The sequence below is a fragment of the Myotis lucifugus genome, unplaced genomic scaffold, assembly GCF_000147115.1.
Source record: "Myotis lucifugus unplaced genomic scaffold, Myoluc2.0 scaffold_160, whole genome shotgun sequence".
In the NCBI taxonomy this organism is placed as follows: domain Eukaryota; kingdom Metazoa; phylum Chordata; class Mammalia; order Chiroptera; family Vespertilionidae; genus Myotis; species Myotis lucifugus.
Window position 1 is genome coordinate 1,414,101 of NW_005871208.1, and position 27,611 is coordinate 1,441,711.

Consider the following 27,611-nt stretch of genomic DNA (forward strand, 5'->3'; position numbering starts at 1 on the left):
CCTGGGTACTGCCTTGAGCAACTACATATTCCCTCCAGCCTTCTATGAGCTCTACAAGGGAGAGAGTATGAGCCAAGGCCAGGAGTGCTGATAACATTGCGCTAATATGCTTTCAGCATGATGACTGGGGCATAGTGAGCATGTGGTTGTTGCTGCCTCAACCATCGTGGAGTTAATCAATTGACAATTTCCATTACCCAGACAGGACAGACTGGAGCCACAGACAGACAGCTAGCTGCAGTTGCCATTTATTGAGATACATCATAGGCACAGACAGTGAAGGGGGCTGTGGGTAGATTCAGGGAGTGGGTGGGTCTGGTGGGAGACTGGGGAGGTTAAAGGGTATTTGGGGACCACTCCTGGCTTCCCTTCCTCCTCCTCTAGCCTGTCCTAAGCTCAGACCAGATGAGCAGAGGTGTGGAAAGCAAGATGGCCTGGGAAATCCAGTCTCCTCTCAGTGGTCAAATGGTCACTCCAAATTACCCAAACACATCACTCAAGCTGGTGGCCTTAACCTCCCCTCTTATCCCATCGCAGAACAAAGGAGAAACCTGGGTAGAGTTGAGCCCTTCCCAAAATGCAGATCACATGCAAAGTGTGACATGCAAATACACTGGATCTGTGGTCCTGGGGCTGTTCCCACTCCTAAGGAGGCGGGTGGGGAGAGCAGCAGAGGTGGGCGAGTGGGGTGGGGAGAGGACTACAGGGCCCAGCTTGCAAGGCTCAGCAGCTAATACCTCCGGCTAGACGTCTTGACTGTGGTGGTCTTCCGCAGGATGGAGGTGCCCCCAGAAACAGGTCCTCCCTTGGTGCCATAGCCCACATTGGTGCTGAAGCCACCCTTGCTGACACCTCCACTCCCACCCAGGGAGATGCCACCCCCAAAGCCGGCTGCACCACCTCCGCACACAGTGGTAGAGTTGCCAGTCACCGCTGCAAAGCAAAGGATTTGGATGAGGAAGGGCAGCCATGCTGAGAGAGGGCCAGGGACTTTCAGAAATCAGTGAGGGACAGGATGAAATCAGGCAGTGAAGCCCTAGGAAATGGATGGAGAGCTGGGGCAGGAAGTTCATTTTCTGGGGACCCATTGAACCTGTCTCCAGGAGCTCAAATGGAGGGGATGTGTGCTTTTGGCCAAGGACAGATTGAGTGGACTGAGCAGAGGACAGGGGCCGGCCTGGGGCGGGGCAGCAAAATACTCACAAATGCTGACAGCACTGGGACATTCTCCAGACATCCTGGGGGAAACAGAAAGGCCAGGAAAAGGGTCAGCAGTTCCAGGAACCTGAGCAAAAACCCTCTCCCTCCCTCTCTCTGCCTTTACAGTGGTTCGATTCAGGTGGCCAACTCTCGGGAACCAAGACCAGGAGACACAAGAAGAGTGTGCATGTGGCCATGCTGGACCTGGGGGCCCTTCCGCAGGTGCTAAAGCCAGTACAGCAGAGAAGCAGAGCCCAGCAGACACATCACCGCCCTCCCGCCCCTCCCCATGCAGGCCAGGGTCAGCACCCCTGCTCTGAGGAAGGGAAGACAAAGCCCAAACAGAGCTGCCCAGTTTCTGGCTAAAGTGACTGTCTCTACATCTCAGGCCTTCCCCGAAGACAGAGACGATGGATCCTTTTCAAAGCTTCCACTGGTGATAGAATCTGGTGTTGGAAGAAGAAGCCTCACTCCTCTCAGCCTACCAACTACCAGAAGGATTACTGAGGGTTGTACCAACCAAGGGGATGCGCAGCAGAGGCAGCAAACACAAGTGGAGTGTCTTCCTCAGGTGATGAGTTGGGAGCTCCCTGGTTCCTCCCTTATCTACCTGCCCCCCACCAGAGCCAACTACACAGCCACCTAACCCCCCACTCCCCACCCCCGACAGGGCAGGGCTGGGAAGCCCTCAGAATCAGGCAGGAGGGTTCGCCACCTGCTCTCCTCGCTCTCCAGCAGCTTGCGGTAGGTGGCGATCTCCACGTCCAGGGCCAGCTTGACATTCATGAGGGCCTGGTAGTCACGCAGCAGCCGGGCCAGGTCTTCCTTGGCCTGGTGCAGGGCCGAGTCCAGGTCCCCAAGCTTCTTCTGAGCATCCTTTAATGCCAAACCCCCACGCTGCTCTGCGTCCACAATGGCAGTCTGCAGTTGCTGGCACTGCCCAGGGAATGAGAGGTGTTGAGAACATCCTTCAAGGTTATCATACCCATCTCTCTCCCCTTAAGCCAGGCATCCCCATCTCCCACCTGCTCCCACCACAACCAACTGGAAAAGAAGGAAATCAGAAATATTCATCTGAAAGAGGAGATGCTATTACACAAGCAGGATCATGTAACACCAGTAGGAAAGTCCCTCCTGCTGCAGCTCAGCTTAGTACCCCAAAAGAAATAAAATAAATAATACAACTTCACCATAACCAGATGCTTCACTCTGTTCTAGGGAGGAGCCCAAACTTTTCAGCCATACCCTAGATGGACTCAGCAGCTATGACCTGGACCCTTGAACCCTGAGCCTCTGCTCTGATCTCCTGGAGATGGGGTCAATCTCCTTGGAGGAGGTCATCCCACCTGCTCTACCACTAATATGCTGTGATGGTGGATAATCCCTTTCTGCCTCTGGGCCTCAGTTTCCTCCCTCATAAAAGGGGTTCGTTGATCTTGATGGTCCTGCATTTGTGTCCGGTCCATCAGGAGAAGAGCAGATCTCATACCTCAGAATGACAGGCAGAAGGCCCTTCCACCTCCACCAACACCTGAGCCAGGCCCTCAGGCCCCCAACCAGAGGTTTACCTGCTTCTTGGCTGCATCTGCCTCACTCTGCAGCCTCTGGACAGTGCGGGTGAGTTCAGCAATTTCATTCTTGGTGTCCCGCAGATTGTCCCCATGCTTCCCAGCCGTCACCTGCAACTCCTCATACTAGAAGCCAAAGAAGTGTCAGTGAGCTGTCAGATAGCTCCAGACCCAATGGGTAACCACTGGCCCACCCTCACAGCTGGAGGTGTCTGACCCCAGGCCTACAAGGAGCCCAAGTGGCCCAGGCCTCTCCCAATGGAATAAGGTCCAGTCCCAGCTCACATACTTCAGCCAGCCATTCTCCTCACCTGGGTCTGGTACCAGGCCTCAGCCTCAGCCCTGCTCCTCTGGGCAATCAGCTCATACTGGGCCTTCACCTCAGCGATGATGCTGTCCAGGTCAAGTTTACGGTTATTGTCCATGGAGAGGATGACATTGGTGTCAGAAACGTTGGTCTGCACTTGACTCAGTTCCTACAGAAACAAAATTAGCTGCCACCAGGCCCCCAGGAAACAACTAAAGGATGAAAGACAGGGGTCCAGGTGGCATCAGGCCAGGCTACACTCCAGAAGGAAACTGCAACTGCAAGAACAGCCTGTCTCTCCAGCTGTGAAATGGGGCTCTAATTTTAATAAACAACATTTCTCTTTGTGGATTTGTAGGTTTCCATGAGTGAATGAGGGTGGTCCTGTTAGAACTATGGGACAGAAAGCTCAGGCTTTCCAAAGAAATGGGGCCAATGCAAGTAGAGGGGAAAGAGCCTTGTGGATTAAAAGGCATGTGCCTTCTTAGACACCAAGGACCCTGAAGGAAAGAGTGGGTGGAGAGTAAGATGAGGCCAAAGTGATGGCACTGGAGCAGGGCCTGGAACCCACAGGGATGCTCCCAGGCCAGGGGGAGGCCATGAGGCTCCTTTCCTGCCCGGTAAGACATGCCAGGAATTGGTGGTTGGACCTCCAGATTTCCCTAAGATCCGGCTGTGAAAAACAGACTATAAAATCCATTACCAAATGCCACAGTGGCAATCACAGTTGATTTGCCCACGAAGCAAAAAGGGACTGACTGCTCTGGCCTTCATTCTTACCCAACACGCCCCCTCCCCCCGCCCTCTCCCCCGTCACCGCCCCAAAAGGAGCTGCAGATAGGCAATGAGGAACTGGGACAGGAAGTGACACCAGCTTGGCCCCTAGCTCACCTTCCCTGTCCACCTCTTCACCTTATTCTCTAACACACTCAATGCCCAACCCACCTGCTGCTCCCCAGACACACCGTGCTCTTTGGTGCCCCCATGTCACTACATAGGCTGGGGCCCTGGCTGGCAGCTCTTCCTGTTCTTCCTTTGAAATCTCACCCTTCCTTTAAAATCCAACTCGAATGCCATATGCTGTGAAGCTCCTCTAGTCCCCCAGGAAGGGTCAGGCACAGCTTGCTCCATTCACCATGTGATGAGTCACTGTGATGACTCATCACATGATAATTCAGGCCCGTCAAAGACAGCGACTTTGTCCCTCTATTGTCCTGTGGAAGGTACTCAGTAAATGTGTCAGATAGACAAGAAATAGCAAAGGAGGGAACGCTGGGTATGCCAGACATGTGCCTTAGAGAGTAGGGAAGCCAATTGCTACACATTCAGAGAAGAGAGGGGTGGGAACCATTGATCTGAAAGAGATAAGAACCTAAGAGAGGAAATGAGGAAGCCCCAAACAATGAATGACCATCAATGATCCCAGTAAGGAAGAACTGGGAGGCACCTAAGAAATCAGCATGATGGCACAGAACATTCCCAACAAGCTCCATCCAGACTGGTCACGTAGAGATGTTGAACAGAGAAAAACAGAGCCAAAGATGAGCCAGGGAAATGCTGAAGCCAGTGAACAGGGGCTGATAGATAAGCATTAGGAAAGAACAAGAGAGGCAGAAGACCCAGACAAAGCCAATAACTCAACAGCTATGTCATTTGTTTTTTTCCATCAGGAGGAACAGTCATCAAATTGGACAGAGCAGGATGTTTTAGAACAGCGGTCACCAACCTTTTGGACCTCACGGACCACCAATGGTCCATGGACCACCAGTTGGCAACCACTGCTTTAGACTAAATGGAAACCCAAGACAAATACAGAGAATATGAGAAGCCTTGGCTTTGTTGGGGATCTCAAGGGTCCACGTCAGAGGAGCATATCCTAGGAGACCATGGGGATTGCCAAGAGGCTGCACACCCCCCGCGATCCTGGAGAACTAGGGACAACAGGAAAGGTTCCAGAATCCAGAGCCCCAGACACAGCAAGTGTCTCATGTTCAAAAGGGAGAAATTTTAACTTCTCCAAGTTAAACTTGATATCTATCTCTTGTGAACCTCTAGTCTAAATTATAAAATGTGTGTGAGAGACTAGGAGCCAGCAATACTTCCCTACGGAAAAGTCAAAATGAATGGATTTTTTTCCAGGGTTGTATTACTAAGCTTCTAAAGGACTGCCATGGACATTGTTTGACCAAGCCATTTCTTTGTGTGTGTTTTTTTGGAAGGCACATTTTTCTCTCTCTTTGGAAATTCTTTTTTATTCTGGCATTCTTAAAAATAGGACAGAAAAATGTGGGCCAAATGATGACATGCTAACTAGATTTTAAAGTTGCTGAGCCAAAAAAAAAAAGTAATTAATTAATTAAAGTAGTTTGGACATTTAAACCACAAATTACTGGTTAATGGTGTGAGGCCTGCCTACTAGGAAGGCACCATTGAAGATCTAGTCCTTGGACTAGGACTCTATTCTCACTCTGTCTGCCTTAATGCGATTATCAATGATTTACACTGAAATATTATCAACTAACTAAACTGAAAGTTTATCAAATCTGCAGATAACCCAAAGCTGATGCATCACTAATATATCCAATTGGGCATCTCCAATACATGGAGAGGAGAATCCAGTTTCAAAGTGCCCACAATGACCTGCAACAATGGGATGAAACTTCAATAACATTTCACAAGAAAATGCTCTTGCATTCAGTTTTAAAATTCAACTTCCCCAATACCGGAAGCTGGAGGACAGTGGATGCCTGTCTCCCCTGAAAGCATTGATGTGGAAAAAAATCCAGGAGGATTTTAAGGAACAAACATGGTGAGATGGTTTTTAAAATAACACATAAGCTAGTACAATATTAGGTTGCATAAATAGAACTCTGTATCTGTAGCCTCCCTCCCACCCTTCTGTTTTCTGAATTCTGGGTTCAGAATCTTGTTTCCTAAACTTCTGAACATACCACAGATTCCAATCCCCTAATCATCCTGACCTCTAAATGTTTGTCATATGAAAGACATATGTCACATGGAAGATACTTGGATATGTGCAGCCCAGGGGGCAGAATCAGGGTCTATCAAGAGCAGAAGCCATGGGAAGAAGATTCAAGTCAGCTTTCTAATAAATTTGTTCATAAATGGAAATGCCTGGCCCAAAATAAATATACGTAGAAGATCCCCATTGAGAAATTAGAGAAAGTGCTTTAAAATGAGTGGGAGGCTTACCCTGAGGTCCCTGCATAGGGACTCATGTTAAGTTCAACCCTCTCACCCAAGTCTTCAAATCCCCCTTGTTTCCTGGAACCTCACCACCCACACCTTATCTCCTGCTCCAACCTGGAATGTCAGTCCCCATCTCAGCTCTGTCCATCTCTGCTCCTTCATCCCTTGCTCTATTACAAACTGGGCAAAAGGGGGAACACAGTATAACACAGCAGCAAGAGTCAGAGTTTGAAGTTAGAGAAGTAGATTTTAGCTCCAGCAATGCCTCTAGCTATGTGACCATGAGCAAGTTGCTCTGAACCTCAGTGTCCCTGACTATACAATGGAGACAATAATACTTGTAGAGTTGTTGAGTGCTTGGCCCAGTGCCTGGCCCATTTAAGCACTTAATAAATGGAAGCTAGTATTAATCAAAGGTCCAGGTTTATCTTCTATCAACTAAATGGCACTGGTGAATTCAGATCAGTCCTCTGGAGGGATCCCCCGTGCTGTATGTAATGATCCCTGTCCACTGGCCACCTCACCATTTCGTAGAGATGATTCAGGAAGTCGAGCTCCTCGGTCAAGGTGCCCACTTTGCTGTGTAGATCCATCCGGCCCATGTACGCAGCATCCACATCCTGGGGATGAGGGAGAGAGCAGGGCAGATGGCTCAGCCCCCAGCCTCAGGCCTCTCTCAGAGTCAGCCCAGCCGTCTGGCAGCCAAAGGACCACCCTCCCCCACTCCCTGTCACCCTGCTCACCTTCTTGAGCACCACAAACTCGTTCTCGGCAGCAGTGCGCTTGTTGATTTCATCTTCATACCTGTTACACAGACAAGATTCAGGCCAGGCTCACCCCTGATGTGCCTTTTAAGGTACTGGACCTTCTTGGCTTTAAGGAAGCCTTGAAGGGTCCCATGCTGGCCAAGAACACCTTTGGGAAGCAGTTCGGTAATGCAGCCAACCGGTGAAGAAACTTGGGGTGCAGACTTTAAATATTCCTCCCTGCGTCTTTTGAGGAAATGGCACAGAATTTGTGCAATACTACACCAGCTAAGAGAAGCCATCTCTTTGGATCAGAGCCCTTAGGACAGCGGTTCTCAACCTGTGGGTCGCGACCCCTTTGGGGGTCGAACGACCCTTTCACAGGGGTCGCCTAAGACCATCAGAAAACACATATATAATTACATATTGTTTTTGTGATTAATCACTATGCTTTAATTATGTTCAATTTGTAACAATGAAAATACATCCTGCATATCAGGTATTTACATTACGATTCATAACAGTAGCAAAATTACAGTTATGAAGTAGCAATGAAAATAATTTTATGGTTGGGGGTCACCACAACATGAGGAACTGTATTAAAGGGTCGCAGCATTAGGAAGGTTGAGAACCACTGCCTTAGGAGGCTTTATAGGAACAGGTGGTGATGTGTCAACAGAATGGCATTTCAAACAACTAGCTTCTCTCCAACTGCTTTTGCTGAGACTTTAAGGTTTCCAACAACTCAGGTCAAGTTGTTGGGAAAATTATGAAAAAGTATGCCTTAAAATTATAAATATACATATGGACCATTCATACGATGTGAGCATTATTTGGATCTTGATTCAAACAAACTGTACTTTTAAATGTTATTACTGTAATGGAACAATTAGAAAATCAAAATTGACTGACTACTTGATGAGATTGAGGAATTACTGTTTTAAAGGTTTTAGGTGTGATTATGGCATTGTGCTTATGTTTGTTAAGTCAACTTATGAAGATGAACTATATGAACATATCCAGTAAAAAATTTTTGTGAATTAATTACATGATGGCTTGGATTTGCTTAAGACAATAAGGGAGGAAAGAAAGTAAGTAGGGATACAGATGAAGCAAGATTGGCTGTTGATAATTATTAAAGCTGGGTAATGAGAACATATAAGTTCATTACACTATTCTCCCCACCATATAATAAAGACTTTTCAAAATTATTGACAAGTGTGACAATTCTCCAGGAGGCTATGGGTCCGGTGCCTGAGCACCGAGGGAAGCAGCTCTGTCTGTGCATCTCCCACGTGGGTCCCAGGACCCTGCAGATGAGACAGTTCTCTCTGCGGAGATTTCCAAGGGCCCCCGCCCCTCCCCACACAGCCCCAGCCTGCCCAGCCCTCCTCACTTGTTCTTGAAGTCCTCGACGAGATCCTGCACGTTCCTGAACTCTAAGTCCAGCCTGCCCCGCTCGCCCTGGAGGTTGTCCAGCTGCCTGCGCAGGCTGCCCAGGTAGGCCTCAAACAGGGGCTCCAGGTTGTTCCTGGTGACGCCCAAGTTCTGGCCCTGCTCCTGCAGCAGCGCCCACTTGGTCTCCAACACCTTATTCTGCTGCTCCAGGAAACGCACCTGAGCCAGAGCAAGAAGAGCGGTGGGCTGGCACCATCCCCTTCCCCCAGGAGGGACTGAGAATGGGGCTCCTCACCACCGTCCGTCCACAACCAGGACATCACAGGGGCAGTGCAGGCCTATGCCTTGCTGAAGGGAGGAGTTCCTGAGGGAACGGTCTTTGCTGGAAAAGGTGGTCCTGATGACAAGAGCTCTAAAGAGTTAATAAGCACACAAGCCCCAGCTCAGTCATTTACTAGTTAGTGACAGTCAAGTCACTCCTCTCTGGGCTTCCCTTCCTCATTTGTCCCGGGTAAACTGGACTAGATCAATGTTTTTGAACCCAATTCTACATCAAAATCAACTGTTAAAAATGCAAATGCATCGCTTCTCGGCCTTTTGGCTAAGATCAAGTGTAGTATCTGTTCTTATCAGTTTAATATCTGATACGTCCTCTATCCGAGGACAATATATTAAATGGATTTTTGGGATTAGGAGATGGAATAGGAGCTTGCTCCGTCCACTCCACGCATCGACCTGGTATTGCAGTACCTCCAGGAATGGTGCACCAATAAAAAAAATGCATACATATATGTGTGTGTGTGTGTGTGTGTGTGTGTGTGTGTGTGTGTGTATACATAATATATAGATAACTATATATGTATATATTTATGATTATATATATACACACACACATTAAAAAAGAGAGAGAAAACAAATGTGACAAAAAAATTTTAATCGATGAATCTGGCTGAGAGTATAAAAGAGTATGTTGTACTCTTCCTGCAACTTTTCTGTAAATCAGACTTTTTTAAAAAAAAAATTTTAAATAGCGATGTCCAGCCCTATCTCTAAAGACTCAGAAAGGGGCTCGTGGCAAGGGTTTAACAGGCCCCAGGGGGGTTCTCTGCAGTGCTAGGCTTCCCAGACACCAGACACAGACAATCTCTCAGGCCCCCAGCTCCCAGGCCATGATTCTGAGAGCCTGAAAGGGGTTTTTGCTTATTTAGCCTCTGGGACAGTCCCATAGAAGAACCAAAAGTCACTAGGACGGAAGGTGAGGAGGGTGGGCGGAATGGCTTGCTTCACCCTCTGCTATCCAGTCTCTCCAGGTCCCACCCCCACAGCACCCCAGGCCCACAGTCATGTGGCCCAGGCACACCACGCAGCAGGTGCACCTGCCATAAGCAGTAAGGAGCCCTCTTAGTGCCAAGCTCTGCCTCCAGGTAGCTGTATGATCCTGGGAAAATTACATGACCTCTCTAAACCTGTTTTCTCTTCTTAAAAATGGACACACTGTTACCTATTGTGGTTCCTCATGGGACACTGTGGGTATCGCATGAGAAAGGGACATGAATGTCCTTGGGGAACCCAGGTACAGTCATCCACCAGGATTTCCCCCATCATGGACCTGGAGGCTCAGGGTAGAGATAGACACGGCCAGCAAAACAGACCTGGAAATGCCAGCGAACAGGACAAGAGCCTCCCAGTCCACCTGGATGCTAGGGAGGGAGTCAGGACACTTCCAGCCTAGGATAGATCAGACTCCATGCCCCAGGTCATGGAGTTTGGAGAAGCAAAAGGAGGCCTTCCCCTAGGACACGTCCCCCTCCCCCCCCCCCCATTGTGTCTGACCACATCTTTGTCCTTAGGCCTCCACCAAGACTGAGAGAACAGGGAACAGGTGGGGCTTCTTGGGTAATTTTCACTTGAGTCAATTTCCTAGCTGTCAAATGACAAAAGGCAATAAGGGCCACCTTGTTAAGAGGAGCAATGAGAACAACCCGCTATGTAATTGTGAGCTGAGGCTGCTGTGTAATAGAGTAACTATGACCACAGGAAAGGCCGCAGCCGTCAGGGTGGGCTTGGCCAATAGGCGGCATGAGTAGACCCGAGATTCACCTGAGCAATTACAGTAAAGACCTGAAGATTGCCTCCAGCCATCCAGGTCTGGACATCCCAGGCTCAGGCTGGAAGAGCTCCAAAAGTCATCCCATCGACCCCACCCAAATGCACAGGGGCTGCAGCCCACCCCTCTCAGAGGCCCTGTCCCTACTGCAGGACCCTCCATCCAGCCCACCCCTCTCAGAGGCCCTGTCCCTACTGCAGGACCCTCCCTGCCTCCTTCCACCTTGGCCCACCTTGTCGATGAAGGAGGCGAACTTGTTGTTGAGGGATCTCCGGATCAATCTCCACATGGAGTGGGGTCAGCAGGCTCTGGTTGACAGTGACCTCCTGGATGCCACCAGGAGGACAGACAGGCCCGAATGTCTGCCTTCCAGCCCCCATGCCCATGAAAGCCCCGCTGCCATGGCCGAAGCTGCCTAGGGCCCGCCCTGAGGAGGCCCCTCCAGCCATACTGAGGGAGATGCTCTTGCTGCCCCCCAAGTTATAGAGGCTCCGGCTGCCAAAGCCGCCTGTGCTAGTGCCACAGCGGGCCCCACCACCACTGCCACTGCTCCGGGACATGGTGACAGAGCTGAAGCTGGTGTGGGCCCTGGGCCCACCCCCTCCGCTGGCAGAGTTGGAGCTGAAGCCCCCTTTGGTGGTGTACGTCCGCCGAGCCATCGAGGACCTCATGGCTGTCAGAGGGGCTAGAGCGCAGGCTGAGAGCTGGGAGAGAGCGTGATGAGCTTCTGGGCCACTGATGCGCTTTTTATCTTTTCCCAACTGGGCCGGCTCCTCACCTCCACAGATGCTCCTGCCCCATCGCCCCAGGAGGAGAGGGAGGGGCCCTGTGGGCTGGGGCGGGAGAGTCCCTTCTCCCCCAGCAGGAAGGAGGGGCTGCTCCCAGTTGTCACCTGTGCCCCAGAGCTGAGGCTGAGCAGAGACTGTCTGGGGCAGGATGCCACCCCCTGGGGCTCCCCTGCCTTGGAACAGGATGATACGGGCTCCCACAGCCACCTCCACCACGCAGTGGCTGGTTTGGTCTCCTCCCACCCAGCCCTGGTGGCCGCTATCAATGGGGCTCTGTTCTGTGGGGTTTGTCCCAGGCCCCTGTTGTAAGCCAAGGCCCCAGGGCCCAGACCATGCAGGTGGTGAATGAAGGCGCATTGGGCAATGGGTTGTGGAGAGAGAGCCCAGCCCTGCTGCAGTCCCACCTCCCAGCCTCATTGCCCCCTGGCAGGTCTGGGTGGGGGGCACAGGTGGCAGAGTGGGTGTGGGGACAACCTGTTTTCTTGTCATACACCGCAGACTGTGTGCTGCGTGGAGATCCTGTGCTGGGCAAAGTGGATGGGAAGGCAGGAAGAAGGTTCCTGCCCAACCACGGTGCCTGCGCACTTCAGGAACTAGAAAGACCTGGTTCCTCAGGCGGTGCCCAGACGCTGGAAAGGTGAGCGGGGCAAAGAGAAACAGTGGGCTTGGACTATCGCCTGAGACCCCCGGCCCTCTGCTTTACAGCAGAGCCTACCAGAAGGGTGCAGCCACTCTGCAGGGAGCTGGAGGGGGTGGAGGACACATCCCATCTGGCTGGACATAGAAGTATGTATTCAACAAAAGCCCCACTAGGACCATGGAGCACCCCAGCATTCCCGTCTTCCCAGTCCACAAGGAGCCCCATGCTTGATTCAGAAGAAGCCAGCAGAGGGAGGGGTCCTCAAATCACTTCACACAGTCCCCTCCTTGTTTCACCACCTCAGGCTACTGGGACCAACAACCACAAGTGAAACTTGGAAATGTTAGTCAAATGTTAGGACTGAGGGAGTACTGAGGGGTTGACTTTAGAGACTGTCCCTCCTCAACTACTTGGGGCTGGGGGGGAGGGGGGCAGAAAGGAGAGAGACTTGCCTGAGGGAAGGAGAGAGATGGTACTGGCTGGGCTCCTCACACAGCTGCCAGGGCTAGAGCTGGGACTCTCACCAGTCTGTGTTCCCAGGACCCCAAAGGAGAGGGCATGGTACCACCCTCAAGGGAGGCAGGAGGAGAGCAGCCCACGTCTCCCAGGGTCAAGAAGTTGAATATACTCCCATGAGCAGTAGGGCAAGGGACACTGACAGAACCAGTCCCTTACTTTTCCTCCCTACTTGGAGCTAGGATAACAGGTGTTTGGGGTAGGAATCGGGGAGGGGAGATGAATTCCTCACTGAGCTGTGTGTCCTCTGGCAACTCTCAACCTCTCTGGGCCTCCTTGCCTCTGCCTTTTTGTTTTGGTTTTGGTTTTGGTTTTGATTTTGGTTTGGTTTGTTTTGGGGGTTTTTTTTGGTTTTTTGGTTTTTTAAATATTTTTTTATTTTATTGTTTAAGGTATTACAAATAGTAGTACATATGTCTCTTCCCCCGGCCCCCTCCCCTCCCACTGACCTCCCCCCTACCTCCTGGCACTTGCCCTCGTCCCCTCGCTGTCAGTGTCTTGCATCTGTTAGTTGTGCTTATATGTGTGCATACAAGTCCCTCATTGAACAGACTGTCAAACTACAGCGGGAGTGGGGGGGGGGGGGCGTAAGAGATCAACTGAAGGGAAGTCCTTTCAAAAACCACCTGCCTGTGATTGCAGAACCCAGCTGTCACTTCCCTAACCTTTGTCCCTGCCCCTGAGGCTGTTATCACTTTCTCAGCCTCCCTTATCTCTCCCTAATGGGGGTGTGGGAGGCAAAGACAGTTGTGAGTGGGGCCTCCCTCCCTGGGGAAAGGAGTGATGTCAGCCCTCTGAGTCAGGAGCAGCCCTGGTGGTGGGAGTAGAGTGGGCTGCAAACACACATTCCACCCTCCACAACCACACATATTTACCTGGTGCTCTGTGCCAGGCTTTGTGCTGGGAGCTGATGACAGACACACAGGCAACCCAGGGCCCGCTCTCGCAGTTACTTCCTGGGTAGCCTCCCTCCTACCCAGCAGGACATCTCACCAGTCCCAGCCCAGACTGTGTGGGAGCCGCTGTGCCTCCTCCTATCCTGCCTCTCCACTTTCGTGCAGGCCACCCAAGCTCACACCTTCTCTGTAGCCCAAGAAGGAGCAGTTTCCTCCCCCTGCTGCCGCTCAGTCTAAGAGCACCCATCTCTGGAGACTGTCACCTGTCTAGGGCCCCTCCCTGTGACAGGACAAGAGGCGATGGAATGATGGATGAAGTGGGACAACTGGGCACCCAACGTGGGTCAGGCTGGGTGCTAAGCAATAGAAAAGATACAGGGGTGAAGAGAACACAGTTGCTGCCCTTGAGGAGCCCCCATACAAAGGTAGGACTTTCTATGGTTATATAGGCAACACTTAATTGAGCACTCACTGTAGGGCAGACAGGAGCCTATACATTTTCCATGCAATAACACCTTCCGTCTCCATTCTGAATATGCTCCCTTTGCCTCTTTCCAGATCCACTCACCTGCCCCAGATCCATTCACCAATCTCCTTGACCCTGGTAGGCTGCTCCCTTGTTCTCTGGCTTCTAGCTGGGTTGGCCAAAGGGAGACCCCATCAGGAGGTCTGGGAGGGAGAGAGGGCCAGTATTTCTTCCCGTTCCCTCCCTGTTTCTGCACTGGATGTCTCCTTCCACGTGATCTCTCCACCGTTCCCCAACTCTATCACCCAGTCACCACTTCTCCCTCCTGTGTCTCCAGCTCTCCACAGGATGTCCACCTGGTCCTGATTTTCCCAGGACCGTCCCTAGCACTGAAAGTCCCACATCCCAGAAAACCTCTCAGCCTGGACAAACGAGATGGTAGCCTCCCCAGCTCTAGGGTGGCAATGGCTTCCCAGTGCTGCCAGCCTCTGGCCTCTGCATCCTATGCTTGTTCCCTTAGCCACGCCCACACCTCTGTAAATACTCCTTTCATTAAAGTCTATTTAACTGTACTATTTTGGGTGAATTTGTTTGCTTTTGGGATCCTGAATGTTACCATCCCCACATGGCCCTCTTAGTATTATTAATGTCTTTTCACAGATGAGGAAACTGAAGCACAGGGAGAGGTTAAGTAACTTGGTCAAAGTTACACCACTAGTAAATGGCAGAGCTGGGATCCAAGCTCCAGAGCCTTATGCTCACCCACTCATGTCTCCCTCACAGAGGGCTGACAAGCCTCCTTCTTGGATACTTTTGATGGAGAGACCCATGGATCTGAAAAAAAGGCTAACCTCTCTATTAGCCTGGGACCTCTGGGCGGGCTCTGGAGTTGACCCAGGTGGAGAGGGAGAAGATGGGAGGAGCAGTGCAAGAGCCACCACAACTGCTGAGGTAGCACCTGGCCCTGATGTCCATTCTCCTGGCTTCCTGCAAAAGAGGGAAGGAGGAGAAGCTTCCAGGCTCATGTTCAGACAGGCCCATGGGTGGGACAGAGCCAAGAGGTAAGGGGGATGGGGCATAGTTCTAGTCCCAAGTCCCCATCACAGCCCCCAGCACAAGCTGAGCTGCTGATCCCTGTCCTGCGTGCAGGAGAAGAGCCTGCCCAGAGGTCCCAGGCTAATGGAGAAGCTGAGTCCTAGACCAGAACAGACAGGAACAGAGCCCAGGATGGCAACGGTGCAGCCAGGCTGTGCTGGAAACAGGAAGTGTCTGGTGGGTTCAGACACAGGGAGCTGGGAAGGTTTCCAGGAGGAGAAGAATCTGGTCCAAACTTGGGGAAAAGGAGAAGCAGGATGAAGGGAGGCTGTCCTGAATCAGAAATGGAGCCTATCCTGGAGGATTAACCAGGGAACAAGCTACAAGAGATGCTAAAACATCAGAGAGTATCCTGGGGGGCTGGAAGGAAGCCTCTGATAAGCTGATTGGGGTGAGAAGTGAGATGCCCATAGGATATAACCTGAACAGCCTAAATATTTCACAGATTGCGTTTTGTGGAGAGTGGGCTGGGCAGTGGCACACCTTCTTTTTTGCTGGGTGTGCAAGCCTGGAGGCCTAGCTGAATTGCTGGAAGGAATGACAGAGACATGTACATTGCCACAGGGAACCTTTGATCCTGCCCTTCAGCCTCTCCTCGAAATGCCCTTGGAACACATATTGAAGGCTATTGCTCAGCATCACTGCTGAATTATTAACCTGACTGGGGCACCCCTGTCCAAGAGGAAGGCCAGATTAAAGCTCAGAGATGAAAGGTGGGGGTGAGATGACAAGACTCAGCTTTGCCACCTTGGGTAGAGCTGGAGCCAGGGTATAAGGAGGAAGGGATTAGAAGAGACAAGACACAAAAGGGCCTCACCACCCATCTCTCAACCCAAGGTGTCTGAATTAGCCATAGGAGGCTGGCCTCTGGCACTGGAGCCAAGGGCTCTGAGAAGGAAGACCTGGTTCTCATGGGTGGGAGGGCCCATGAGAACCAGACATCAGAAGCAGATGTCTCCAGAGCCACTAGGAGGGCAGGATGGTTTGGTCTTGCTTGCCAGAGTAGCCCCAGTCGTGGAACAGTGGCTCAAGTGTGGTTTGTACCCAATACAATTTGTGGGAGGGAATGGAGAGGTAAGGAGAGGAAGGAAAACTCATCCCCAGAGAGAATTGGGGCTGCTTCATTTCACAGAAAAGCTAGAGAAATGGAGGCTCAGAAGCAGATGAGTAGGACAAGGGCAGGTGCCTCTTGGTATAGACTCTAGGGCAGCCATGGGCAAACTACGGCCCGCTGAAATGAATAAAACTAAAAAAAAGAAAGACCATACCCTTTTATGTAATGATGTTTACTTTGAATTTATATTAGTTCACACAAACACTCCATCCATGCTTTTGTTCTGGCCCTCCGGTCCAGTTTAAGAACCCATTGTGGCCCTCGAGTCAAAAAGTTTGCCCACCCCTGCTCTAGGGTCTGGTCGGTGACCCTCAGACCTCTCCCCTCCCCGCAAAGGACAATACTTGGGTGAGATGCAGACTGGCCAAGCCAAACCCAGAGTTTTCCTAGCTCTGCTTGGAGGCCATGGAGAGAGGAGAGGATGAGGCTGGCTAGCTGGAGGATGGAGCAGTATGCACTGGGCAAGCAGCAGACAAATTAGACAAATCACTAGGCAAGACCAGGCCAGCACTCAGAACAGCAGGCAGACATGACTTTATTGATTTTTGCAGCATCCCCTGTGGGCAGTGGACACACAACTGGCCATGCAGGGATGGGATGATGGGGTGGGGGTAGGGCTGAGAATGTTCAGGAAGGCAGGAAAGCAAGTGGCTGCCACAGTACTCAGTATGTAATGGACGTCTTAAGACTTGACTCGACAGTCTTCTTCAGGATGGTGCGGCCGCTGGAGCCAGAGCCAGAGCCAGAGCTGGACACAGAGCAGGACCCCATCACAGGGCCCTGTCCAGAGCCCAGGATGATGTTGGAGCCTCCAGTCACGACGCTGGAGCAGCTGGACCCACCTCCGAGTCCACAAGTTCCTCCAGACAGGATGGCACTGCCTCCCCCCACGGCTGCAAGAAATACACCAGTGTCACAGTAGGGTCCTCGGCTCCCCATGGGGATCCCTCCCTGAAACTCCCCTGATACTCACAGATGGTGACCTGGCTGTTCCATTCCCCAGACATCCTGGGGGAGAAAAAACAAGAGAGGAACTGCTGAGAAAGGCGCAAGAATGCCTCTTGGAGCAGCTCACCTACTTTCTCAGCAGATAAAGTCCACGGTCCCCAATTTAAAACCCCTCCCAGCAGAATGGGTTGCCCTCAGTGGTTTAGAATGTGAGGAAATCTCTCAGGATTCCCCTCACAAGGAAAGCTCTGTGTTGGCATTCCATCCTCCACCATCACCTTTCCCCACAAGAAACATATCCCCAGGTCCTCTGGCCCCACCTGCACTCCTCGCTCTCCAGCAGCCTGCGGTAGGTGGCGATCTCCACGTCCAGGGCCAGTTTTGTGCTCATGAGCTCCTGGTACTGTCGCAGCAGCCGGGCCATGTTCTGCTTGGAGGTTCTCAGAGCGGCCTCCAGCTCGGTCACCTTGGCCTGAGCATCCTTGAGAGCCAGCTCCCCACGCTGCTCAGCATGTGCGATGGCGGCTTCCAGGTTGGCATTCTGGGAGGGATGTAGATATGAGGGAGGAAATGGCAGTAAGCACAACACAGCCTTCCAAAGCACTTACTATGGATAAAACTTGAAGGCTAGGATGCAGCATAATCACATGAGCTCAAAAGTATCCTTGGCCCCTCCCACGGCTCTTATTCTACGGAAGAGTATGGCCTCTTCTGCTTCCTTAACTCCCATAATGGGTTGAATATTGTCCCCCAAAACTCTCAGGTCCACCAAGAACTTCAGAATGTGCTCTTAATTGGAAATAGGGTTTTTTGCAGATGTAATTAGTTAAGGATCTCAAGGTGACATCATATTGTATTTCAGGTGAGTCCTGAACCTAATGACTGGTGTTCCTAGAAAAAGATGAGAGGGCACGGGCACAGAGAGAAGGCACCACATGAAGATGGAGGCTGAGACTGGAGTGATGTGGCTACAAAACCAGGAATGCCAAGGAATTGCCGGAGCCACCAGTAGGCAGAGACCAGGAAGGATTCCAGCTGGCTCCTTCAGAGGGAGCATGGCCCTGCTGACTCTGATTTCTGTGCTTGCAGAAGTCCAGGCTCATCTCCAGATTGAGAGAATAAGTTTCTGTTGTTTCAAGACACGAACCTTGTGGTACATTGTTACAGCAGCCACAAGAAACTAACCCACCCTTTCCCACCGCAAGTGATCACTCCTGCTTCTTCCCTCTGCCAAGCCTCTTCCTGTCCTGTTCCGATCATTACCTACAAGGTTCATCTTGTTGGCCACCACGGCCCTGGATATTTTGGGAGCAGCCCCATTTCAAATATTTTGTCCTGTTTTCAGAGTTTATCAAACTATGTACCTCCATTTTTAGTTTGAAAAATACATTCTTTGTACTTTTCTCTCCAATCCCACAGAAAACTCTTAGATGAAGATCCCTGTCTAATTGGCCATCCAGCTGATTGGCCCTCATGTTTGGTTCGGAATGAAGGCATTCCCTAAAGGTTCTCATTACTCTTTCCCACACAAGCACCCTGTGGATGGGGAGCATCATCTCCATTCTACAGATGAAGAAACTGAGGCTCAGAAAGGTGAGTGTCAGAGTCAGGACCCTACCTAAAGCTGAAGTCCAGTCCACCCCTCTAACTGTAACCCTCAGGGCTCTGCCTGGGGCCTGGCACAGGGGGTCCCAATTCATCAGGCTTGTGTGCATGAAGAGGAGTAGTAATGGGAGCGGGGGGAGTCATATCCCCAAGGAGGGTTCAAGCCTTTGGTGGGAGGAGCTCTGGTTTCCAGACATGGGGACGTAGTTCCACCCTAAGTTCTGGCAGCTGGGCTTTGAGACTCCCCGTATTCGTGTCATCTGGGCGAACTTAGTTTAGAAAGCAGGTTTCTGGGCTCCATCCTTAGAGACCCTGATTCCCTCTGTCTGACAGGAGGTGCAGGGAACTATTTTAATAGGCAACCCAGGGAATCCAAAGCAAGGAATCCAAACTTAAGGGCAAAGCACGACGGCAGCAAATTAAGTAACAGGTCCTGCATCACACTCCAAAGAAGAGCAGGTAAGGATGGTTGGAGTCCGAGTCTGGGCTTTGAGTGATCTGTACTCTAAGGATTTTCCCCTGAGGGCCCTGCTGGCAATGGATGGGTCATGTGCAACTTGGGAGTCAAGCCAAAGTTCTTAGAGGAAACCGCCTGACTCTGGTCTCAGTTCTCAACGCTCTGTTGACCCCAAAACCGATTCTTCAGATTTGGGGAAAGTGAATACAAAGACACTTGAAAACTTAAGAACTGGAAATCCTTCACATCTAGAAATGAATTCTCCAAGAGGAATAGGAAACCACCTCCCTGCCCTTGCCATCCTCTCCCTCCATCCCTCTCACTCCTCCCCACACTAGGCACCAACAGCATTACCTCCTAAGGAGGGCTCAGCCCCCCACTCTACTGCCCATGTCGCCTGCTCCCTGAGGTCCTGGCTATCACCCTCCCTAAAAGGGAACCAGGAAATTCAGTGCATGGCCTTAGAGGCCCTGCTGGGCTTGATGCATCAAAGTTAAAAGGAGGGATAAGAAAAGAGATAAATTAACCCTCTCCCCAAGGAGCCTAAAGCAAGATGTACACCTGGATGTGGAATCCAGCACAAGCAGAGCCACCTGGAGTTGTTCAATGCAGAGATCATGCAGCTAGAATGCATAAGAGGAAGGCTGAAGTACCCTTAAATGGGGCTTGAGGTTCTCTCTACCCCAAATTACTTAGAGTCCAGCCAGTTATCAAGGTTCACACCAGCCCAGCGGTGACCGCGGCACAAAGGCAAGAGGTAGGGCTCGGGAGCTCTGGGACCCTCACCTGCTTCTTGAGGTCCTCAATCTGTCTCTGCAGTCTCTGGATTGCCTGCTGCAGCTGAGAGATCTGAACTTTGATTTCCTTCATGCTGTTCCCATGGAGCTGGGCAGATGCCTGCAGCTCCTGGTACTGAGGGGGACAGAGGTGACCATGAGTTGAGAGGACCTTCACCTTTGACGCCAAGACCCATGCCCCCCATCCGTTGCTTCCTCACGTCCTCATTTGGAACATGGGTTAATACTGAGACCAGGACATGGTGGGATGCGCTTGCAGAAGTCCAGGCTCATCTCCCACAGGATTCCTGCATTGCCTCCCTCCCGGAGAATGGAGATGGTCATGCCCACCCAGCTCTGGAGCTTCAGGAAGGTTATCAGAACTGCCCAATGGACCGAGGTGGACAACCCCCCTGGGGTATGGGCATGAAGACCCAGTCTTTTCCAGCATGGTGCTGCCCCTGGCCCTGGCACCTTGGTCTGGTACAGCGTCTCAGCCTCGGCCTTGCTGGTCTGGGTGATCTCCTCATACCGGGCCCGGACCTCGGCGATGATGTCGCTGAAGTCCAGGCAGCGGTTGTTATCCATGGACAGCACCACGGACATGTCGCCGGCCTGGGTCTGCAGCTGGCCCAGCTCCTGCCAGGAAGACTGACTCAGTGTCCACTTGCCCCAGCTCCCTTTCCCCTTGGAGCCCCGGGGAAGGTGGGCAAGAGGCCTGACTCTCTGCCCACACTCCGTCAGTGGGCAGCCCTCATTCACGCTGGGTGGCACTGAGCACTCCCTGCCTTCTGTGGGGCTGTCTCCTTGTCTGAAATGAGGGCTGTAGGAGGTGGTCTCAACAGCTCTTGAAGCTTGGAATTTTTTTATATTGATCTTAGAGAAAGAGAAACATGACCTGCTGTTCCATCCACTGATGCACTCTTTGGTTGATTCTTGTATGTGCCCTGACTGGGGATCAAACCTGCAACCTTGGTGTACAGGGACAATTTCTAACCGAGTACCCGGCCAGGGCTTGCAGCTTGGAATTTAAAGGAAAATGTCCTGCAAGGCCTGAAATCATCTGGTCCCCATCACTCTTCTGACCTCTTATCACCTGACCTCCCTCTCACTCCAGCTGTTCCAGCCACACGGCCTCCTTGCATTTCCTCAGACACCAGCACACAGGGCGGGGGGCCACTCCCTCACCCTGGGATCCAGGATTCCTACCTTCAGGAAGGTTATCAGAACTGCCCAATGGACCGAGGATAACTTCCTCACCTCCTTCAAATCTTTGCTCAAATTTTATCTTCTATATCAGGCCACCCTGACCACCCTATTTGAAATTGCAACCTGCCCTACCCCTAACTTCCCAATCCTCCTTTCCCTGTTCTAATTTTCCTTTTTTCCGTGGCATTTATCACCTTCTAACATACTTATTTACTAAGCCTGTCATTCATTGTCCATCTCCCAGTAGAAAGCAAGCTTTGTGACTTTGGGTGGGTTATTCACTGGTGTGTCCCCAGAACCTAGCAACCCACCTAGTAACTTCTCAGTAATTGTTTGTCAAAAGACTGAATGACCAGAGTCTAGGTCACCCTAACTGGGCTTCACCCCTCCTGGCCACTCCCACAGTGGCCACAGGGAGGCTGCCCACTCTACCCCCTCCCTCACTACCACCTGCCCTCAGAGACCACCACGTCCGCCACTGGCAGATCCTCACTTCTTCATACAGACGCCTCAAGAAGCAGGTGTGCTTTCTCAGGGACTCCAGCTTGCCTTCCAACTCCATCTTGCTGAGGAAAACCTCATCCACATCCTGGGGGAGGGAGACAGAAACCATGTATCCCTACTTCCTCTCTGTGGCCCCACTCTGGCTGGCGGGCCCAGGAGTTCTGTTCACAAACTGTCCAACATCCACCCGCAGCCATCTCCAGACACCCGCTTCTTCCTTCTCCAGCCCCGCCCTGTGCTTTTGTCTAACATTGACCCACACCGCCTTCAGGAAGCCTTCCCTGATTAATCCCAACCAGTTCTGCTTCTTCTACTTCCCCCCACCCTCTCTCTCAGTGACACCCAAAACACATCACATGATCCTTCTATCACAGTGGTTCTCAACCTTCCTAATGCCACGACCCTTTAATATAGTTCCTCATGTTGTGGTGACCCCCAATTTCATTGTTACAAATTGAACATAATTAAAGCATAGTGATTAATCACAAAAACAATATGTAATTATATATGTGTTTTCCGATGGTCTTAGGCGACCCCTGTGAAAGGGTCGTACGACCCCCAAAGGGGTCGCGACCCACAGGTTGAGAACCGCTGTTCTATCGGCTCTTGTCTTGGGGCCCCTATGTCTAAGTAGATGTCCCACTTTCCTGAGGAACCCCGACAGGCAGCGTATTCTTCATGAGGATCTCCCACCCTCTGCCCTCCCAACCCAGGACTGGGCTCTGGACTGTGGGTGCTCAGGATGCAAATGGGGCAGCTGGCACTCCCCCTCACCTTTTTGAGAACCACAAAGTCATTCTCCACCGTGGCCCGCTTGTGGGCCTCCTGTTCATACCTGCCAGGTAAAAGCAGAGAGATGCTGCGTTCAGAGCCGATGTGCTTCCTCCAAGCACGACCTCCCTGTAGAGGCCACTCTTGCCTGTAGATGCTCCAAAGCAGGACACACAACCTGCCTGTGTCTCTACCCTTCCTATCAGGAAGTCTTTGTCACATCCTGGCTATGTCCTCTATTCTTGCAGCCCATGTCCCCTTAGTGACACAGGCCGCTCTTCTTCACATTTGCAAGGCACACACACCTTTTCTCACCACTCACAATGATGGGGCCTGAAGCAGGCAGTTTGGATTTTATCAGAAAGATTCTACAAATCATCTTGCCCGAGTCATAGATGATTAGGTGGCCAAGCAGACCTAACACCTAGGTCTCCTGTCCCCAACCTTGGGTCCCTTCCAGGGCCCACTCCACCTCACATCCCACCTTCCTAACTGCCCTGGGAGGGAAGAAGGGCAGGTGACATCTTCCCAGTTTTCAGATACAGAAACTGAGGCTGGGCGAGGTAAAACGCCTTGCTCAAGGCCACACAGCTGTCCTTTGCCCACAGCCACTGAACCTAAGCCTCCTGTTAGTCCAAGGTTCTCTCCACACCACCAGGTGACTTTGGTGGGAACCCAGAACCACAGCTGAGCTGTGAATCATGCCACGGGCCTGGGGATGGTCCCACAAAATAAATTCCCTTCCACCCCTGATACCAGAGAACATCTGAGTCACTTTAGCCTACAGCCTGCTCAACAGGAATTTCTCCAGAAAAAAACCCATTGAGGCATTATTTAAATAAGCCCCTCCCAGCGCTGGCCAGAAACCTGGGCCTGGGAGCTGGGGCCTGTTGGCTCTCAGACCTGGGCAGCAGGGGCAGCAGGGGCAGCAGGCTACTTACCTGCAGCAGGTGGGGCACACTGAGAGTCAGCGTGAATGAGATGCAGAGGGGCTAAAGGGAAGCCCGGTGAGGCGGGGGGTGGGGGAGCGGGCAGGGGAAGGCCTCAGCTAACAGCTCCCATCCAGCTCTCTGAGACCCCACCCAGTTCCCATGGGGAACTTCGGTCTACCTACTTGGCCTTGTACTCCTCCTCCTGGTCCTGGCAGGACTTCAGCTCAGCATCCAGAGTCCCTCGTTGTCTCTGGAGCTCCTCCAGCCACTTCCTGAGCCGGCCCAGGTAGTCCTCGAAGAAAGACTCCAGGCCCCGAGGGCTGTCACTCACCCCCAGCTGCTGCAGCAAGTGCCACTTGGTCTCCAGGACCTTGTTCTGCTGCTCTAGGAACCGCACCTGCGCATAAGCAGAGGGTCCCTGAGGCCCCTGTGGGACTCCCTGGGCAGAGCCTCTGGAGCATGAAGCCTCAGGGACCCTGTAGTCAGTCCACCTTCCCCTGCCCCACAACCCAGCCTGGGCAGGGGCAGCCTCAAGACTCTGAGCACATCAACACGATCAGAAGGATTAACAGGGAAGGGTCTCCCCACTGCTGGCTGGCAGCTTTCTGCTGCTGAGCCCCAACCATGGGACTGCAGGGCCTCCGCATAACCAGGGAGACTCCAATTAGACCAAAGAGGGACTTCTTTGCTGCAGAGGTAGATTAGGAAAGTGGTAGACCAGACGTCCCCATCCCCAAGTCCATCGGGAACTTCCTCCTAGGGGTGCACTGAGGCAGGGCTTAGCTGAGTTGACCCTCACCTTGTCAATGAAGGAAGCAAACTGGTTGTTGAGGGTTTTGATCTCTTGGGTCTCCTGAGTCCTCACCACTTGGAACTGGGGGTCAATCTCAATCTTCAATGGGGTCAGCAGATCCTGGTTGATGGTCACTTCCTGGATGCCCCCTGGAGGGCACAGGGAAAGCCCAGGCCCACCACTCCCCACCCCAAACCGCACCCCAGGCCTTCCCCCTGACCCCCAGGCCATTCCACGGGAGCCTCCTCGGCATCCCCCGAAGGAATTGAGGCTCCTGCTGCTGAAGCTACCCCTGCCTCGGCCTCTGGAGCCAGCAGAACAGGCTGAGCGAGCACTGAAGCCCCTCTGGGCCCCGCCGGGGGAGAGAGACATGGCAGAGACTTGCAGTCACAGCAGCACACAGGCAGAGGAGAGTCAAAATGTGTGGTTCCTGCCCTGAGGCCCTGGCACAAGACTTTTATCCCCTCCCGTGCCTGGGCTGGGCCTTGGAGAGCAAGATGTTCTTGGCCTGACTGTGTCTGTCACTGTCTCCAGCTGACCTGTCTGACACACCTGGAGAATAAGTGCCCGGCACGTGCAGAGCCCCAGGAAGGAGACCCAGACCCTGAGGGAGAGCTGGGCCTGTCCCCAAGACAAGGAAGTAGCCAGAGGCCTGGACTTCAGTACTGGGGATGGGGAGCAATGGCCCTGAGCAAAATCACTGAGGGTCAGTCAAGGAAGACTTCCTGGAAAAGGACACAGGGAAGAAAGGAAGGACATTCAAGGGGGAAAAGGGTGGAGGGGCTCAGACAGAGAACCTGAATGCCTTGGAGATGTTAGACAGAGGTAAGTGAAGCTTCTCAAGGAAAAATCTACCTATAAGAGCTGGAGAAGGAAGGCACTTTGCAGCACTGAGAGGCCAGGACGTGTTACTGTCAGGGTTGACTAAAAAATACTTCAGGGTTTGGAAACGAAACCGAAAAACAGGGTGTCCAAGTCCCTCCTCTTGCCCAACCCAGCAATCATCCATGAGGCACCACCCCACTCAAACCGGGCATCTCCATTCAGGATCACGGCCAATGGAGCATGAGCCCAGCCTGTGTCCCTTCCATAAACACCCAGGGCCATCCCGTCTCCAAGTCAAGCTCCACATTGTCAGGTTACAGATCAGAGGCACCCAGGCTATGAAATAAAATGCGTTTAGAAACATGCTGCCTCAGGGAGCTGGGAGCAGAAACAGGAGCTTGGGGTTCCCCATGGGATAGATACTGTCTCTGCCCTGACAGTCTGCTAAGTGGAGGAACCCCAGAGCACGCCTAACATTGAGTGGGCCTCCTCTGCGGCAGGACCCCTGGAAGGAGGCATCCAGCCCTCACCACAACCACCACCCCCACCCTCACCACTGAGGCTCCTCCACTGCTGGTGAGCAGTATCAGGCAGCTCTGGTTGTTTAGAAATTTCTAAAATTTCTTCTGTACATGGCTAGAGAGTTATTTCTCCCTGTTCCCCCCCACCCCCACCCCCACCCCACACACACACACCTCCTTTTCTAGAGCCTGGTGTACTCCAAAGCTACAATACTGGAGCCTTTGATAATGCAGCTTGAAGCAAGGTCAAAGAGAGACTCGGCATAATACACACTCAAGACCAAGACATGAGGAAGTCAGTCCTAGCGGTGCAAGCCATCCCGGAGATACTCCACCCCTCCCCCAGCCAGACAAGGGGAGCAGGTCGCCCTGCCCTCCAGAGGATTAGAAGCCCCTTCCTCCTTCCCCTACATGAACCTGAACCACAGATGACCTCAGGGGAATCCCAGGCCAGGCCTTCAATGGGAAGAGCAAAGGAGATCAAGGGACTGATGGGGCAGGTGAAGAAGAGAAGAGGAGAAAAGACCCAAGTATGGGATCCAGATGCACCAGGGAGAGGGAGGCAGGCAGGAGAGGGGGCCATCTAGAAAGAGAACCTGGAACATGGGTTGAATTGTATTGAGGACCCACCTCCAAGCCCTAACCCCCAGGACCAGTTTGCAGAGGCAAAGAGGGCCAGGTGCCTTTCTTCTGGGTCCCACGAATATGCCTGAGAATGATCTCCATGGACTGGACTGGACCACCCCTACCACCCCTCCCCCGACCCTGGTATTAAAAAGGGGAAGACTGCTCAGTGGTTGAGGTCATGGTTCGATTCCCGGTCAGGGCACAAGCCCAGGTTGCGGGCTCGATCCCCAGTGGGGGCCGTGCAGGAAGCAGCTGATCAATGATTCTCTGTCATCATTGCTGTTTCTATCTTTCTCTTCCTCTCCCTTCCTCTCTGAAATCAATTTTTTTTTAAGTTGAAGACAGAGCTCACATACTTGAGATGGGACCAAATCCACCTCCTTGGAACTTCCCCATACTTGAAATATTATTGAATATTCGAGCCCAAGTGAACTTCAAGGTCCAATGCCCTCATTTTACACTTAAAGACTCTGAGGTCCCATTGACTGTAGGGCGGGGTGCAGACTGTGCACCCTTGAGTAACCTAAGCGATTGCACCAGGTGACCTCTAAGCCTGCTCTGACCCAGTGCTCTGTGGTCTGAGTAACTTGCCTAAGGCCACCCACACAGCTGATGAGGCTGGATCCAGGACCCCCAGCCAGCACAGACCACTGCCAACCAAACCTTTGACCAGTACTCCATTTGTCTGTCTTGTCCACCAGTCTATCTAGCTCAGGGTCTGGCATACACTGGGCACCAGTAAGCACTTGTTTTAGGAGATGAGTTCTTACTCGTGGAGGGACCTTCTTAAATGCCCAGGTTCTCAAATGCTGCTGTCACATGTGTTTCCCCAGGTAGAAAAAAATTACGCAGTGATGCAGAGAAGGACCAAATTGTTTGGAGATTTGAATGCTCGGCCCCTCAGTCTGAGTTATCTGTTCCTGCACACCAGAGTACACTAGGGATCCCAATCTATGCAGCAGCAAAGGTGCAAAGGGCTCGAACCCTGGACTTAATATTAAGCCTGGCAAATACAAAGGCTCTAATGGGTTCTATCTATGGGATTATATTCCTGCTCCAGGTTAACCATTCTCACCCACACCTGGAGCTCTGCAGTCCCTGCCACCTTATCCTGCCTTAGAGAAAGCCCCTGGCCAGCCCAGCTCATTGTAGCTCCCCATAGCCCCTGTCTCTCACTGCATTTCTCACGGCATCCCCATAAGTTCCCCCTAAGTGGCCCCTAAGTGCCCTCTGGCCACAGCTACAACTCCCCGGCCTCTCTCTCTCTAATTGCTCTCAAGCCTGTTCTGCTTATGCGGTAGAGTTTTTGACCCAAAAGCCATTTATTCACATTTATTCATTTACTCAACAAAATATGGTTGAGTACCTACTACGTGCAGGGCCTGTGCTGAGAGTTAGGAATTTAGCAGAGAGGAAGGCCCAGCCCTGGCACCAAAAAAGCCTAGAGCCTAGTGGAGAAAGAGACACTGAAAAGGTAATTAGACAAGTATTTAATTGCAATTATGATAAGGCACAATAAGTATAGGGCATGAAAGAGGCCTAGCCTAGTTTATCCCTTAATTCATTCCTCAAGAACGCCAGGAACACGCTTG

At 52.0% G+C, this 27,611-nt stretch overlaps 2 protein-coding genes and 1 non-coding gene across 3 annotated transcripts; 1 reads left to right on the plus strand and 2 right to left on the minus strand.

Moving 5' to 3' along the window:
• Window positions 1-231: 231 nt before the first annotated feature.
• On the minus strand, window positions 232-11,426 carry KRT79 (keratin 79). Its single transcript, XM_006095705.3, is given in 10 exon segments — window positions 232-933; window positions 1,204-1,238; window positions 1,916-2,136; window positions 2,769-2,894; window positions 3,080-3,244; window positions 6,810-6,905; window positions 7,029-7,089; window positions 8,428-8,648; window positions 10,769-10,802; window positions 10,804-11,426. Coding segments are annotated over 10 exon segments (1,566 nt in total). The 5' UTR covers window positions 11,208-11,426; the 3' UTR covers window positions 232-730.
• Window positions 9,011-9,201, plus strand: LOC111827410. Its single transcript, XR_002830964.1, has one exon. It is a non-coding gene; the product is annotated as a U2 spliceosomal RNA (small nuclear RNA).
• Window positions 11,427-16,548: 5,122 nt separating the features above from the next.
• KRT78 (keratin 78) lies at window positions 16,549-25,287 on the minus strand. Its single transcript, XM_006095706.3, has 9 exons — window positions 24,053-25,287; window positions 23,436-23,650; window positions 22,325-22,385; window positions 21,540-21,635; window positions 20,312-20,476; window positions 19,848-19,973; window positions 17,320-17,540; window positions 17,025-17,059; window positions 16,549-16,944 (listed from the first exon to the last, which is right to left on the minus strand). The coding sequence occupies exons 1-9, from the start codon at window positions 24,416-24,418 to the stop codon at window positions 16,715-16,717; spliced, it is 1,515 nt and encodes a 504-aa protein (XP_006095768.1). The 5' UTR covers window positions 24,419-25,287; the 3' UTR covers window positions 16,549-16,714.
• Window positions 25,288-27,611: the final 2,324 nt, after the last annotated feature.